This window comes from Ylistrum balloti, unplaced genomic scaffold, assembly GCF_031769215.1.
Source record: "Ylistrum balloti isolate Yb309-2 unplaced genomic scaffold, AGI_CSIRO_Ybal_v1 Utg370324, whole genome shotgun sequence".
Lineage (NCBI taxonomy): Eukaryota > Metazoa > Mollusca > Bivalvia > Pectinida > Pectinidae > Ylistrum > Ylistrum balloti.
This window is the reverse complement of record NW_026782237.1, coordinates 1,157,730-1,175,310: the sequence shown is the minus strand read 5'-3', so window position 1 is coordinate 1,175,310 and position 17,581 is coordinate 1,157,730. Positions and strand designations below refer to the sequence as shown.

General features: G+C 34.3%; 1 protein-coding gene across 1 annotated transcript in view; it reads left to right on the top strand.

Annotated features, from left to right (window-relative positions):
* Window positions 1-17,581, top strand: part of LOC132553406 (IQ domain-containing protein H-like) — a 32,986-nt gene that overhangs the window by 2,114 nt on the left and 13,291 nt on the right. Inside the window, exons 2-9 of the mRNA XM_060217652.1 lie at window positions 8,147-8,257; window positions 9,210-9,379; window positions 10,659-10,746; window positions 11,204-11,323; window positions 14,515-14,592; window positions 15,310-15,478; window positions 15,715-15,944; window positions 17,381-17,464. Coding sequence (XP_060073635.1) covers window positions 8,147-8,257; window positions 9,210-9,379; window positions 10,659-10,746; window positions 11,204-11,323; window positions 14,515-14,592; window positions 15,310-15,478; window positions 15,715-15,944; window positions 17,381-17,464 — 1,050 coding nt within the window. The remainder of the gene's footprint in view (window positions 1-8,146; window positions 8,258-9,209; window positions 9,380-10,658; window positions 10,747-11,203; window positions 11,324-14,514; window positions 14,593-15,309; window positions 15,479-15,714; window positions 15,945-17,380; window positions 17,465-17,581) is intronic.

Here is a 17,581-nt window from a genome sequence, read left to right as displayed (position 1 = left end):
TAGTTTGGCGCATTGTTTCAGAGTGATGCAATATACTTTATTATCAGATACTGCATCAATCTGCTATAAAAATATTCTCAAGGGATAAAGAAATGCAGGGTAAAAGTGATTTAGGAGTAATTGAAGGGAATTGAAAGAGAACTCTGTAATCTGAAGTCGAAATTGACTTCTTGTGGGAGCTGGCTAGTTAATACTGGGTATGTCCCCCCTTTGCTCTCTCCACAGCCCTGATTCTCCTAGGCATGGAGTTTATGAGTGGGTCTATCCTCCACATTGGGATGTTGGCCCATTCTTCCAAGAGGGTTGCTCTCAGTTGGGCCAGCATAACCGGGGGAGTTGAACCTGTCTATCCAGCTGGTCCCACAAGTGCTCAATAGGGGATAGGTCGTGACTGTATGGTGGCCAGTCCAGTGGGTGGATATTGATGTTAGTGAGAAAGTCGCAACAGATCCTCACTTCATGGGGACAAGCATTATCCTGCTGGAATGTGAGGTTGTTTTGCTGCAATAATAGGACAACTTGGGGTTGGAGGACCTCATCTCTATACCTAGTGGCTGTTCTATTACTTGCTACCACAACCAGTAGTGATTTAATTCCATGTGTGCTTCCTCCCCACACCATAACCGATCCACTTCCAAACCTATCCATCTCTACTATGCAGCAGTCAGCAAAACATTCTCCACAACATTGGTATACCCGACATTGACCGTCTGCTCGAAAGAGGGTGTACAATGACTCATCTGTAAACAAGACCCCTCTCCATTGCCTGAATGGGAATATTCTGGGGGCATGTGCCGCCACCCAAGCCATACAATGATGGTGATGAGCAATGGTAAGGGGCAGACCTGCAAACTTGTGACATACCTGCTGACCATCTTCCTGCTAACAGTTTCTGCATGGTTATGAGTACCAATGGTATGAAGGGCAGATTCAGTGGCAGTAAAGTGCTGATTGCACAAATGCACGAGACGAATAAACCTGTCCTGAGTGTTGTGACGGTACACATGGTTACCCAGACGTAGGTCTGTCAGCAACCCGCACAGTTTCCCTTATACATCTAACAAGACGTTCTAAAGTGCCAATATGGACACCGAAATATCTGGCAACCTGTATTTGCCTTTGACCTTGCATACTCATAGCAATGACCTGACCCTTCTGAACTTACGTCAGCCATGTCATTGTTTAATTCTATCAGAAATTAATCAAAATATCGGAAAATAATGTGTCTCTGTGAAGACTACCTAATGGTATGACAAGCAGTGTAACTCTCAATGTCACAACACTGCTGTGCATGAGATTTTCCTATTTCCTGCTTTCCCTGGAAGACATCGTCAAGCAATACAATAATACAACATTCAATACAGGACCCCGGCACTGTAACCTAGAGTGTTGCTTGACTGATTTTCATTGGTTTTGAACAACGCGTTCGCAAGATATTGCAAATAGTGTCACCCTGCATTTCTTTATCCCTAGAGTATGTCTTTGTAGATGCTTACCTGTTAGAACCAGTACCATTTGACAGGCCAGATGTACTTCTGATTACACTGATGAATTAATACCATTTGACTTTGTATCTGTAATGGTTATAATACATGTATATGTGTGACCTGTAGAGATTGGACAGTTTTCTGACATGTGAAACTATTACACTAGAGAGAGGTTCATATGACCTGTATTAGTTAAAGCTAAGGTTCATTTGATCCTGTATGATCTGTGTGTGTTAGAGAATCTTTTAACCCGATGTGACCTGTGTTCATCAGAATTTGTGAATTAGAGGTTCATGTGACCTTGTATGACCTGTAAGTTAGAAGTTTATAACTTTATTAAACCCTGTAAACCAATGTGTTAGGGGGTCATCTTTATACTGAGTACACATTGACAGGCATGCCAATATAACTGTACTGATGAATAGTACACCCTTAGTTATTTTATTGTCCAAAACGTAAATCAGAAAATATTGAAATCACATGTAATATTAAGAAAACATATCATGTGTCTTACATCCAAAATAACCTTCAAACACACAATATAATTAATACTGTTATCCAGAATAACATCACAGGAAGTTTTTGTGTTCTTTGTGGTAAAGCTGTATTTTGTAAACATATTTTCAAGTCGTTGGTAATTTTATATGATTCTTATCATTTTTTGTTGTGTTGTGTAGTCTTGACCTAAACATTACATTACCATTACGGCCTGTTCATGTTGTATTGTTCTTCCTGTAGTAGGCGTGTGTGCTTATATTGATTTGGAATGGGACTGAGGTACACTGCAGACATTTAAAGTTTAATCTGGAGATAGAGCCTCTCATCTGATCACAGACTGCGTACCTCATAATGTGGTGTCAAGTTTTAAATATTTTCTGCTATTGGAGATACAGTGCAATCAAATGCTAGAATAGTGAGATGGTCTGATTACAAAATCTGTTCTCACGGTTTGTGTTACTGACTGCACTGGTAACACTGTTAGTAGGATTAACTTCTGTTTTAAAGTAAAACTATACAAAGTTATGTGTATAACTCAATCATCGGTACAACAGAGACCAGCAGTCTGTCTCAGAACCATAGGTGAAAAATACTAAAACCACCATGTGCAATCAGAATGTGTTAAGAAGGTGCAAAGGACAATTCGGTTTAAAAGTGAATTCATAATGACAGAGAGGAGATCAGTGTTTGAATCAACTGGTAGCATTAGTCTACCCACACTGTCTAATCCAATCCAGACTCAGAAAGTGAAAAGAAAAGGTTCTGTCTGTAAGGATATAGACTATTCACAAGTTGTCAAAGAGGTAAGGTAATACAGGTGTAAAACTTTGAGGAGAGCATGACAAAAACTATTAAGTAACAATTTCTTGACAAGAATCTGTCCTTGTGATATTATAGATATCTGCGTTCATTCTATGGTGTATGTATTTCTTGATTGCTGCACTATTAAATACTGTAGATATTCATTCAGGAATCAAGGTCATACAAAAGGCTAGTCCCAGCTATGGAAATATGACCTCAGAGAAGTGTTCAGATAGCATGAAAGAACTGTTCAGTAATTTATAAGGCATTTCTAAATAAGTCTGGAAATAAATCAAGAAAACACATGCATGTCTATTCCTATTTCATATCTGAACAATTCCAGCTAGTCAAGTGGTATTATACCTGATGTATGTAGGAGTTGGTTACATCAGGATAGTTAAGTTAGTAACCGTCCTCTTGGATCTCTTACAGCATACCTTTTTTAAGAATTTGAACAAAAATGTATTTGAGCTCTTTAAAATGGAAACCATTTGTGACACAACAAAATAGTACCGAAGTTCTTATCAAAGTAAATTTCAGCTTTATCAGATTGACAGACTTAGTGTTCTTAAACCAAACTGTTGATCTGTCTAAGATTGTTGAACTCTTAACAGATTTGAAGAAGATTACAAAGTCTTACTTAATCTGGCAATGTTTCCATTGATTGTTGTGACAGGGTCTTTTGATTGATTTTTTGGATAGTCACTCAAGCAGACCCTGTGAGTATAGCATTATACAATTTATGAAGTACCACCCAGTGTACATTAGACATAGGGTGGAATCCCTCAGTACAATCATCGACAACTGAAGGCTGCTCAAATATACATATTATCCAGTTGTTCATTAGCTGTTACATGGATTGATTCATGAAATAAAAATAAAAAATTATTTAACAACATTGCATTTTATTTCAATTTTCATCAAGGCATAATGGTAGAAACTTTGTTTTACACATAGTCATGTTGTGACTTTGAATATACACATACAATACTTTACATTCTTTTGAAATCTTCCAATGTTAATATTTTGTAATTTATTGAATCTTTTTGGATAAGTGCACCTTCCCCTCTGACTTTTTAACATATATTTCAACTAATTTTAATTATCCAAAGTTGATTCCTAATTAGTTTCCAAGAATTTAAGCATTTACAATAACTACTAGCATCACCAATGAGTGTTAGAGCAGTAAGATGTTTAATTCATTGTTTCGCTATACTATATCTAATTCTAAGCTTTAGAAATGTGTAATTCATTTGTGTGTCTTTTGTACAATCATCCGATATGTTCCATGATTTTCTGGGAGATGACAGTTTTATTTCAGCAGATATTGAGTGTATTTCACCTGTCAATATATATTTCATGTTTTAATTAAATTCGTGCTGAACCTTTTTCCATATCCTTAACAGATCTTAAGTAAATTTCTAAAAGGCATATTCATAAACGAAATGACTTGAATTGGACACCTGGATTACTTAAACGTTCAGACATTTATAAAATAGAATTTACTTTATCATTATGTACATTAAAACCTATGTTAAACAGTAAAAGGAGTCTAGCAGAATACCATTAATCTTTTGGATGTGTATAATAGGCCTGTTTTGGCTGGTAGAATTACTTTTATTGTTCAGAAATAGATTAAAGTTTTTAGTCTTCCCTTATTATAAAAATTCAGTTGAGGCCATTCACATTCACTCAAGTAGAAACTGTGATAGTTTGACCTTATACAAGATATAGCATGTAGTTGTAAGGTTTTGCCAATATAGTAATGACCTTTGGCTGTATTTTATATTGAGATTGTGTGAAATTTCACTTGTGAATATCTTTGAATGTAAACCTACATTATAATTTGCTTTCCATGAATGCCATCTATGAAGATTGCTCCATTTTAGAAATGATTCCACAGTTGCTCAAAACCAAGTTAACATATGCGGAGGATGACACTTAAGTTGTGTATTGTAGGGATTATGTGAAACAACTCCTTAGGTAACAATATGATTTTTTTGTGAAAAGTTGATTATTAATATGTCACCATTTACGAAGTTCATTCATTATGATATATGGTTACCCTTTCATTGATTAAATTCCTAAAAAGTGTTTGATGCCGTCTTAATTGGAACCTACAAAAATTGTCTTAGTCTGATTAAGCACTTGGATATGAGTGTATATATACCAGTATTATAACACTGGTAACAATAGTTACATGGTAGGTATATTAAGGTATAAAAGATGGCGTTCATGAATTTATCAGCACATTCCATGTTTACGCCACTTATTTGAACACCACAGTAATTGCTCAATTATTGCTCAACCTCTCAAGCCTAACACAGACTCATCCCTTAGATGAGGGATGTCCGATAATTCACCCAGCTGTACAAAGTGAATGCTCTTCTTGTCCAGTTTAACTGGTGCCATTGAGCTAAAAGTTGGTAGGGATGTGTTACTTTTTGTCTTTGCCAAATTTAATGTGGGCCAGCATGACTTGCTGCCATCTTAAAAATCACACTTTAAACTTATTTTCTAGTGTGATTGGTACCATTGAGCTAAAAATTGGTTTGGATTTGGGAAAGGAAACTGGCAAAGTGTTGTTATGTTTCAGCCTTGCCAAAACTTTGACATATCAGCAATGGTATCCATTTTGTAATATGGTTACACAATAATGGTTTTCCTGAACAACACCTACAATAAACTTCCTAAGATCCACCCTTGGGATTCAGCTCAAACTTGCCTGAAATAGTCCTAAGATGGTGCTGATCGAGTCTTGTCGTTTTTTGGTGGCTGTTTTGAGGCTGCCCTGACTGCCATCTTGAAAAAAAGATTTAAACTTCTGCTGCATTTGAGCTGAAATTTTGAGTAAATGTTGTGAGAGTGAAGTGATGAGTGGTTTTGTGATGTTTAATGCTAAAATATTCAAAAATGTTTTACACTTTTTATAATTGTTCTTACTACCACTAATGTAATGCCTCTTTGTTCTTGTTTAAGACAAGCAGGACACCATTACTGCACACTTACAGATTCAGTTCCACAGAAATGGGGAAGTGTTAGCTAGTTGTAGTAAAGTGCATTTGAAGTTATCAGGTTTTAGCATATTAATGTACAAGGAGATAAACTTAGACCTGTTCAACCAAGATAAAAGTTCAAAGCTATCCATAAAACTACTGCTATAGCACTGGATGAAATGCATTAATACTCGAGAGAGAACATTTTGTAATAAGTTTGTACTAAAACCTCGAAATTAAATCATTTATTGGTTGATCTAATATAATCTTTTATAATAGAACTTTGAATTAATGTCCTGATTATTGAATAGGTGAATAGGTTTGTTTATAAATAACTATAATACACGTGTCTCTTTATTCTCAAAGAAATGTTAATGTAGACATCGATCCAGATGGTATACATAAAGTACCACACAGTATACATAAAGTACCACACAGTACACATATAGTATCACACAGAATACATAAGGTATGTACCACACAGTATACATAAGGTATGTACCACATAGTATACATAAGGTATGTACCACACAGTATACATAAGGTATGTACCACATAGTATACATAAGGTATGTATCACACAGAATACATAAGGTATGTACCACACAGTATACATAAGGTATGTACCACATAGTATACATAAGGTATGTACCACACAGTATACATAAGGTATGTACCACACAATACACATATAGTATCACACAGTATACATAAGGTATGTACCACACAGTATACATAAAGTGTCAAACAGTATACATAAGGTACCACATAGTAGGCATATGTTTCACACAGTATACATGAAGCAAAAGAGCTTTTCATAAAGTAGGCAGTATACAAAAGGTATAAGTGTGTACAATATATAGTACTTAGCCATATAACAAAGTACTGGTATGATCAGCTTTTAAGTATCATACCACTAGGAACCCATACAGTGGCCTTAACTGTCAGACTTATTTCAGCAATCTACAAATAACAAGCCCCAGGTTACAAATCACTTTACTTTTAAAATCCTATACCCGATTAGGAAAATCAATGGGGATGGCCCACATTACCGAGTGTGTGTACACAGGTGGAAATGGAATACAGCTAGGAATCATATTCAGATTGGCTTATATCAAATACCCATAAAAGGGTATATAATATTATGCAATAGATTGTATTTAAATTCCAAATAAGTCTATACATTTGTCAATAATTTTCACTCTCCTGAGAACAAAATCAAAAAAGCATCACATACCCTTTATTAACATTCCAATTAAGAGTTAATACATTGATATAATTCAAAGCACAGTATTACTTGACAGTTTTTGTCTTCATTGTGTGTGTGGGATGACATCAATAAAACCAAGGTTTTTCTGCCCTCATGTGTTTAGAATGATGTTGGTAAGACCAAGGTTTTTGTGCCCTTGTGTGTTTAGAATGATGTTGGTAAGACCTGGGTTTTTCTGCCCTTGTGTGTTTAGGATGATGTTGGTAAGACCAAGGTTTTTGTGCCCTTGTGTGTTTAGGATGATGTTGGTAAGACCAAGGATTTTCTGCCCTTGTGTGTTTAGGATGATGTTGGTATGACCAAGGATTTTCTGCCCGTGTGTGTTTAGGATGATGTTGGTATGACCAAGGATTTTCTGCCCTTGTGTGTTAAGGATGATGTTGGTATGACCAAGGATTTTCTGCCCTTGTGTGTTAAGGATGATGTTGGTATGACCAAGGATTTTCTGCCCGTGTGTGTTTAGGATGATGTTGGTATGACCAAGGATTTTCTGCCCTTGTGTGTTAAGGATGATGTTGGTATGACCAAGGGTTTTCTGCCCTTGTGTGTTTAGGATGATGTTGGTATGACCAAGGATTTTCTGCCCGTGTGTGTTTAGGATGATGTTGGTATGACCAAGGATTTTCTGCCCTTGTGTGTTAAGGATGATGTTGGTATGACCTAGGTTTTAGGTAAGACAGGGTAGAAAACTTTTCAGTGAATCTTTCGTTTTTAACACACCAAATTATCACATCTCAAATGCCATCAGTTGGTCCCCCCTCAGGTAGCAAGTGTTTTAGTGTTCTTTTTGGGACTGATTTGAAAACAAATAAAACAGAAAGATGTCCATCTTGAACTTCGATCATTTACATTTGCTAGATAACTATTTCGTGAACAGTATTAGAGGGATCATTCTCAAATATTTTGCTCGGCTGCCCTTGGTCCTGGGTAGCAGGAAACACTTAATTTGCATTTTTCCTGAAATTATTGGTCATGTTTGAGATATACAGGTATAGCAGTTTTATCAGTTCTCTTTAGGGTGAATGAGATATCATTACAATGAAGGTAGATAGGAAGATTTTACTGATTTTTAAATGGTTTTCCTCACTCGACAGGTACAGGATGATATCCGCCAGTTACGAGAGAAAATTAACCATGGGGAGGGGAGCAGTATTAACATCAAGGACCTGGAAAGTGCCCTGGCCAAAACTGAAGAGGGACTACAGGTAAGTAAACTAGTATTAAAAACACGTCTTAGTCATCGTCATACCGTCAAACATTTTTTCATCTAGGAAATAATTAGTTATCGTTTGTTTTAGCAATTACTTAAACAAATAAGTCAAGTGGGGCAAATATCAAATATTGATTTTGCAATAGAAAACTTTCGACTTGTGTCATCAATGTTATAGATCACATTTGTATTGTTTATATATATTTCATGGAGTCTTTGAGGACATCATATAGCCAAGTGATTAAGTGAAAATGTGTTGATGTTAAAGTTAACCTTAAAACATGAAAGGACATATTTAAAAACAAGTTACAGCACTGGTGCTATTAACTAGTCTGATTGGTGGAGTTTACAGACGCAGCTCTGCCAGCCTCCCTTGGAGCAATTAATTTGAAAATGGAGAAATTTAAGTCTCAGTTCTTCCAATCAGTCAGATAAAAAGGGATGAAAGTAACTGTCCTTGTACTACCAGTAAGATTGAAGGTAGATAAGTGACAGCCTCAGTGCTGCCAATCATTCAGATTATAGATACATAAGTGACAGTCTCTGTGCTGCCAATCACAACTACCTGCCTATCTGAACTTATCTAGTGCTTTTTTACTTGATGTAGTCTCATGCTTCAGAATTTTTATGTCAATATCTTTGTCAAATTGTAAATTCGGATGTGGGAAGTCACAAGAACATGATAAGACGGAATGTTTGATGACATTCATACTAGTTCATTTGTAGCTTGGTGTTGAACTTGTTAAGTAATATGAAAATATGAAGCAATTTAGCACACTCTAAATACATAGAACATTTACTGGATGACACAAGTGCAAGGGTGCAAAAAGATTATTGAAAAACAACTATAAATAGGTAAATCATGGATGAAATGATATAATTAAAAGTTGTCCTGTCACTTGACCATGCTTTGTAGAAGATATTGATTAAAACATATTATTTTGCAGATGAAGACTGAACAGGTGATAAATCACTACAACAACAAGGTACAGACTCTACCCACAGCCCTCAGTACCAGGTTCGACCCTGGTATGGTGGCCCTGGAACAGACGTGGGATCTTAAAACAAAGACCAAATCAGAAATGAAGAAAGTACAAGACCAACAGTATCTCGCACGGTGTGTATGTTAGATCAGTGTCACATGATAATGTAAGGTCACAAGTATCAAGTGACAGAAATTGCATTACAAAGATTATAATAAAGGGAAAAGCAGGGGCTCAAGAAGATAATATATTTAAATGACATTAACAAATTTTATATTAACTGTATTTCACATGTACCATATATTCAAAACTATCACAGATCAGTTAATACTGAAATACAAAAGTAAGTATATATTGAGGATAACATATTAGGAGCAGAGACATTTACAACTAATATGAGGTTGGCATCATTGAAAGTCCAGGCTAATTATATTCAATAGTACAATAATACAGTATACTTTGAAATAATTCAGATCATTTACTCATTATACCCAATAGGGGTAAAAGAGCAAAGTCTTTAAAATCCTATTCCTTCTGTAGGATTGATCTGATTTTGTCCAAATTTTGTCTGAAGCATCATTGGATAAACGGAAACCAATTTTGTATAAATGGTTGGTCTTGGCTCCCTGGGGCTGGAGGGGCAGGGCCTCATAGAAGAAATAGAACTAGTTCTTTAAAATCTTACTCCTCATGTAGAAATGATTCAGTTTTGCATAAATTCAGTCAGATGCATTGTTGGATAAAAGGACATCAGTTTTGTATAAATGGTCAGTCTCGGTCCCCTTGGGCAGAAGGGGCGGGGCCCAATGGGGATAATAGATCAAATACTTTGAAGTCTTACTCCTCTTGTAGGAATGATAGGGTTTTGCCTAAATAGTCCGAAGCATTGTTGTGTGAAGGAAATCAATTTTTGTATAAATGGTTGGTCTCAGCCCCCCTGATGGGAGGGATGGGGCCCAATAGGGGAAATTGAGCAATTATTTTGAAGTCCTACTCTTCCTATAGAAAATATTAGATTTGCTCAAATTTTGTCTTAAGCATCATTGGTAAAAAGGAATAAATTTTATATAAATGGTTGGACCTGGTTATGAATAGTGAATCTGACTTCTGTTTGACCACAAGGCCGAAGGAAGATTATATCAGAAATTGTTTGTCATATTTGAAATACTTTGTTAAATGGCTGATAAGCTAAATTAACCAGGTGAGCAATGCAGGCTCCTTTGGCCTCTTGTTTCCTTCATGTGTACTATTTTTGCAACTGATTTTATATCTCTCCATTATCTGTCATCACAAGGTTGTTTCTCAGTTCTCAGTTGTTAATTTTTTTCATATTATCCTAAAAAAACTGCTTAAATGATATCTGTTCTTTAATAAGTCAGTGTGTGTTTCTATGATTGATGATGTACTTACCAGAGAGAAGCTAAGACAGCCACAGCCTCCAGGGGCATTGTTACCAAAACGACAGCAGGTCCAGGTTGCAGGGCCATCACCAGGACAACAGGTAATTGCAGCAAGGTCAAGGTCACTTGTAAAGGTCACTAACATTACCTACATTACAATGTATTTGCTAAACAATGTATCATTCTTTATATTGTAGTACGTAGGAAAATCAATTATGACTTTGTAACTGTGTTAAGTATGTTCAGTCTTTGTCTAAACACTTCCTACATAGAAAAAAGGTACCTCAAAGAAGACTCACACCTTTGTTTATTTTGGTAATCTTATTGGAACTTTCCTTATAGTTACCAAACTTTTTTTTCGAGATTTAAAATAAAACTTGCTAACCAAAGCTGTTGGGCTTGAAGAATAATAGGCTGCTGGGTCCTTTTTCAAATAAGCTGTCAGTGTTCAAATTCATGTTCCAAATTCATTGTCTGAATTAATTGGTGTCAAATTATAGACTTAAATGCATCTTAAGAAATTGAATAACTAAAGACATATAATTCATATTTTGTCAGACAAAACACATGTTAACGCTGAGAGCAGTGTTGAACCCAATGCATGGACAGAACAGACAATCTCTCAATGACAATTTTGGTATCCAGCTTCCACTTATACCACAGCGAACAGAAAACAAGGTATGTCTGACCATAATAACAACAAAATACAAAGTAGGTCTGGATGTTTTAACAATAAAAAACAAGGTAAGTCTGACCCTTATACAAAAGTTTCTTTGAAGAACAAAATACAAGGCAGTTCTGCATCTTATAATACAAAAAAAACAACAAAAAGCAATATAGGTAAGAAGAAAAAACAAAGTAGGTCTGAAAACAAGGCCATTCTTATAACACACACACAAAACTAGATTGAAAACCAGGGAGGTTTGCTCCTTATAACAACAAGAAAAATGAGGTATTCTTTAACCAGTTATTTTTGAGAAGATGATATATGTTAACATGAATGTGAAAATTTAATCCATGATATGATAAGACATATATAAGATGTCCTTTAACATCCCGATTGCAAAATTTTAATTTGTTGAAATATCATTCTGCCATTGTAAAAGAAAACTGAGAAAATAACAAAATTACCAGCTGTATGGAAGGTCTGTTCCTTAAAACAATAGAAAACAAGACAGGTCTGCTTGTTATTACAACAAACAAGAGGCCCATAGGGCCTGTATTGATCACCTTCCTCAGTTTGCTGAGATTGCTTTATCTAAACTAAAGAATTTTAAAGATTTTTAGCTATTTCCTCTATCAACCCACTCCTGTCTACCTCCAGGGCTTCAGATGTAACAGTTTAACAAAACTCAGGTCCCTTTATCCAAGGACGTGTCACAGTAAGTTTGTCCAAAATTTAATCTTTCCTGAAGAAGATTTTAAAGAATTTGCTCAAATTTCCTCAAATAGGCCCTGCCTCTCAGGTCTATTGGGCCAGGTGATTGGTTAGTGATCCCTAATTAATGAAAACAATATATGTATATATATATATATAAGTCCCTCCTTTTAGCAACTTAAAACAAGGTAACAGTTCAAGGCTTATAACCCTAAAAAGCACCTGAAAACAAAGTCAAGATCTGCTCCTTATAAACATATTCAACAGCTAGAAAACAGGTAAGATTTAGTGCCCTGTGATTTTTGTCTTTAGAAAACTTAGTACTGGCAGACACGATACTCACATCTACCAGAGCTTGTTTTGGAGTTGTAGTCAAGAAACATGTTTTATTCATAAGATTTTCTGTTTTAATGAAAATGTGGGTTAAGACAAGGAGGAGTCTTGTGGATCATTGATTTTAGTGTTTAGAATTACTGTTACATATAGTAAAAACTGTAACAAACAAACTAGGATTTTATATTTGATTTTGAAATACTTCAGCGAGTCATGATTTGAATGTCAAAAAGTTAGTGGGAATTTTTGTGTCATCAACAATTATGATTAAAATTAATAATTTGCTGAATGAAGATGAGACGGATACCATTCTAGGATCGTGCACAGGTATTTAACAGAGGTCAATGGAGATTTTCTCATCAGATGTACTTTTCTACCGTTATACAAAATCTAGTACGTAGAATGCACCACTGCAGATAAAATATATTGGTGTGTTTACATTGATTGATGTGTAATAGACATTGCTTTATCTTTATGGAAATGCTATTTGAAGTTTCTCTCCCTGTTAAACTGTACTTGCCGATATTTTCAGAGAAAGGTCAGACTTATACAAAAGGATAATAGTGGAGTGGTCATAAAAGTGACCAATGTGAGTAAAGTCTCTAACCGCTGACCACAACATGCTTACTCATGATTGTATATTGTGTGTTTAACGCAAGGTTTTTTACTATAAAAAATAGACTTGGCTGATGTATTCACTTAAACTTTATGTTTGTTTTAACTGGTATATTGATAACACATTGAAATTTTAACTTTTATTGTTAAAAAGAAGAATAAAGGAAAAGAAAGAAAATAAGAAAATTAAAAATAAGTTTTGTGTCTCCATAAAACATGTGAGATTTGTTTTTGGTGGATGGTTTGAATATTATAACAGGAAAGAAGCAGTATTAACAAAAGTATGTGGTGACTGTGCTGAGTTTAGTTTGTTGTGACTGTTTGTGATATATATAGAATTTTTTTATTTTTTTAATGGCAGTGTGACTTTAATTTGGAACAATGACAGATGGTTTTGCTAAGCAGAATTTTGTGTGTGTTGCAATTTTCTGTGTAAACAATTATTAGTTGTAATTACATTGTAATATATTTGTACTTTTTACCAGATTTGTTATTACAGCATTTCACTGATAATATACAAATCTTAATATACTAGAAATTCTCTTGTCATACTAGAAATTCTCTTATTGTACTAGAAATTCTCTTGTTATATTAGAAATTCTGTTACTTTCTTGTTTTTTTTTTCCAAAGAATATGATTTACATAATCAATAAGAATTTATTTTATAATGAAAATTGTGAAGCACAAGTAAATATAGTTTTTGTTATTTGTACTGCCTTTTTGAGTTGATTCTATTCAATTAAACTACACAACATACTGTATGTATAGTGAGCCAGCCTTACTTTCCAGATGTATTACCAAAAAACATTGTGAGAAATAGGATGTCTCCTTCTTGGATGGAGAATTTCATGCATTACTTATAAATCATACTTATAATAATGTTTTCTATACTAGAATTCTCTTGTCATACTAGAAATTCTCTTGTCATACTAGAAATTCTCTTATTGTACTAGAAATTCTCATATTACTAGAAATTCTCTTGTCATACTAGAAATTCTCTTATTGTACTAGAAATTCTCTTGTCATTTATAATTCTCTTGTCATACAGTTCTCTTGTCATAGTAGAAATTCTCTTGTCATACATAGAAATTCCTTGTCACAGTGAAACATCATACCTCATTGTCATATTAGAAATTCTCTTGTCATATAGAAATTCTTCATACTAGAAATTATCTTGTCATACTAGAAATTCTCTTGTCAAATATATGCTTATTGTCTAGAAATTCTCTTGTTATATTAGAAATTCATGTTGTACTACATTTTTTTTTTCCAAAGAATATGATTTACATAATCAATAAGAATTTATTTTACAATGAAAATTGTGAAGTACAAGTTAATTAGTTTTTGTTGCGTTATTTGTATTGCCTTTTTGAGTTGATTCTATTCAATTAAACTACGCAACATACTGTATGTATAGTGAGCCAGCCTTACTTTCCAGATGTATTACCAAAAAACATTGTGAGAAATAGGATGTCTCCTTCTTGGATGGAGAATTTCATGCATTACTTATAAATCATAATTATAACAATGTTTTCTATGACAGAATATTCCACGACCAATCATAGGAACCACAGTGGAACCGCTAGCTGTCCTTCCACGGGCTAACAGAGTCGACCCTCAGGTATTTATAATGAGCATACAGTTATAGTGAAGTATCATTGTCTAGACATAGATTCCAATTAACACAGTGAAACATCATACCGCATTTTGGCCAGGATAATTAAATATTGTAATAAATCTTGACCATGGTAAATATATGCCATGTCTAGACCAGGATAAAGAAATACATGTTGTACTACATTTTGCCTAGGGTAAATAAATATTGTTCTACATACTGACTCAGATGACTAAATATTGTGCTACATACTGACTCAGATGACTAAATATTGTGCTACATACTGACTCAGATGACTAAATATTGTGCTACATACTGGCTCAGATGACTAAATATTGTGCTACATACTGACTCAGATGACTAAATATTGTGCTACATACTGACTCAGATGACTAAATATTTTGCTACATACTGACTCAGATGACTAAATATTTTGCTACATACTGACTCAGATGACTAAATATTGTGCTACATACTGGCTCAGATGACTAAATATTGTGCTACATACTGGCTCAGATGACTTAATTTTTTTATACATACTGGCTCAGATGACTTAATATTTTTTATACATACTGGCTCTGGGCCTGAGTAAATATTTTGCTACAGGAAAAATTGTGCTAGGACTAAATGTTTTTATAAATTTTGTGGTCACTCATATATATTGTGATACAACCTGGACCAAGATTGATTTGTTTAGTCTTGAAAAGAGAAATCTACTTTTAGATTGCTCCTCCACCTATATCAGAAGATGATGCTAGGAAGGGGATTCTGAGTTTACTAGAGAGGGGTTTGATTCCACCAGCCGCCGAGCTAACCTTAGACCCTTCACCAGTCAGACACAAGACTGCACCTCTCCATGACCCACATGTTAAAACAAAGCCAGCACAGCCAGGTGAGTAAGGACATCATTGGTACAATATCTACCAAAAGACTATTAAATACTGGCAAACTTTTCAGGTTAAAGTTCAACTTTAAGTAAGTCATTTATGATATCACATTAGCTGTAAATTGAGACTTTAAAACTTGAATTACTCTATATTTCACCTGAATTTTTAAAATGGTTTTGCCCACTAATTCTGTTTGAAGACTTTATCATTCATTAACCAAGATACAACATATTTGTTACAGAGATGTCCCATCATCTGGCTGGAGTCAAACTAGACATCACAACATCATCAAAGAAAGCAGAAATAGATGATAATGTGACGCGGATACCCATAGTCCCTCCACACCCATTGTCTGCCCATAGTACAGAAACGAGAACCCCCTCAGCAAAGACTCGCGCTACATCAGCATCTATGCCACAGATAAAAACACCAGCCACCCTTAAAACCTTTGATCTACCACTACAGCCAATGGTATGTATATCGTACATATTGAGATTTACTTTTCAAAATTTCATTTCTCATTTTAAAATCATGTTCTCATAGCATGCATTTTTATTGATATAACTGCGTGGTTTAACTAGTAAATATTTAAAATTTTGAAACTCAGTCTGATATTGGTGTAGCCATCTTTATTAACTGCATGCTGTAATGTGAGATATGATATAAATATCGTTGGTAGGAATAAGATAGATTATTCTTAAAATATTACAGGTGTTCAAATTCTTTTAAATAAACACAAAAGTAAATCAGAATAAACAGTAATCAATTATTTACATAAATCTTTAATGAATTTTCAAAAAATCATTTTGTTGTAAGATAACTGTATGTAACTCCTCAAAAAAAATTAGTGTTATTTCTAAATATAGAAATCATATATGATTTAAAACGCATCACCTTAATTATGGAGCAAGAGGGAATTACACACAAAATAACAGACTTTTTCCGTAAAACAAGATCTTTCAGAAAGAATGGTAACCTACTGATGTTTTCATTTCAATGAAATTAGAATTATGATTTTTAGAAATGTTATTTCAGTCAGTGTTTAAAATAAACTCCGGATTAGCTGAAAGGTTTATGATTTAGAATTCGGAGATGATAGTTAAGCATTGACTAATTTCAGGATCAATATTATGGGGTAAGACTGTTAGAAAGATGACATTGATATGTGTGAGATTAATGATGTCACGGTGACTTGTTGTTCAGTGCTTTCACATAATTAACAGTAAAGCTGAGACTCGGTGGGCCCAGTTCTTCACTGTATCATCACATTCTGAAATCACCGATGAAAAGTTTTCAGATCTGGATACTTTGAATTATATGAAAAATGTCTTAGATTCTTAATTACTACATTTTGATTTAAATGATGAATTTTATTCAATATTTTCATCAGAGAAAAGATGGAGAATTCTTGTCATGTTGAACAATCTTAAGCTTAGTATCTACTAGATGTTTGATGATTATTTGTGTTGACTTGACACAAGCTGACTAAAATTTGAACAGCTAGGCCCAGAGTGATGTTGTTATTAATTTTTAATCACCCTTTTTATTTCAGAAAGTATGAGGTTAAACTTTTTACAAAAAAATAAAAAAGATATTACCACATTTTGGCCCTATCACCTTGAGTTCTTTGCAAAAACAAAAAAATAAATTTGATCATTGATTCGTTCTTTGTCAGTAGACATTATCTGACTGTTCAGTTATTTTTGATATATTTTGGATGAAGCTTGCAGCTGCAGTTGAAAACCCCCATCTTTAACTTAAATAATGTGTTTGTTTAATCTTTTTTTAGTACCGTAAAGCAGCCTTTTGATTTGTAGACTTACTGTTATCTGTGCTTTAAGTCATCATACATGAATGTTTTTTGATATGGAGAAAATATAGCAAAATGCCAAAAATTGATATTTCAGCAAATGACATCATCCTCACCCGACCGGTATGGTGGCCCCATAAGGTCACCATCATCAAAACAGGGCTATAGATTTCTGTTTAGCGTAAGATTTGTTATATATATACACGGTACATGTTCTATTTTTTTGGTATTTTGTTTTTCTACCTTTCTAAATTATTTATTTCTGTTTAAGAATATGGCTATGGTTAGTAGATTACAT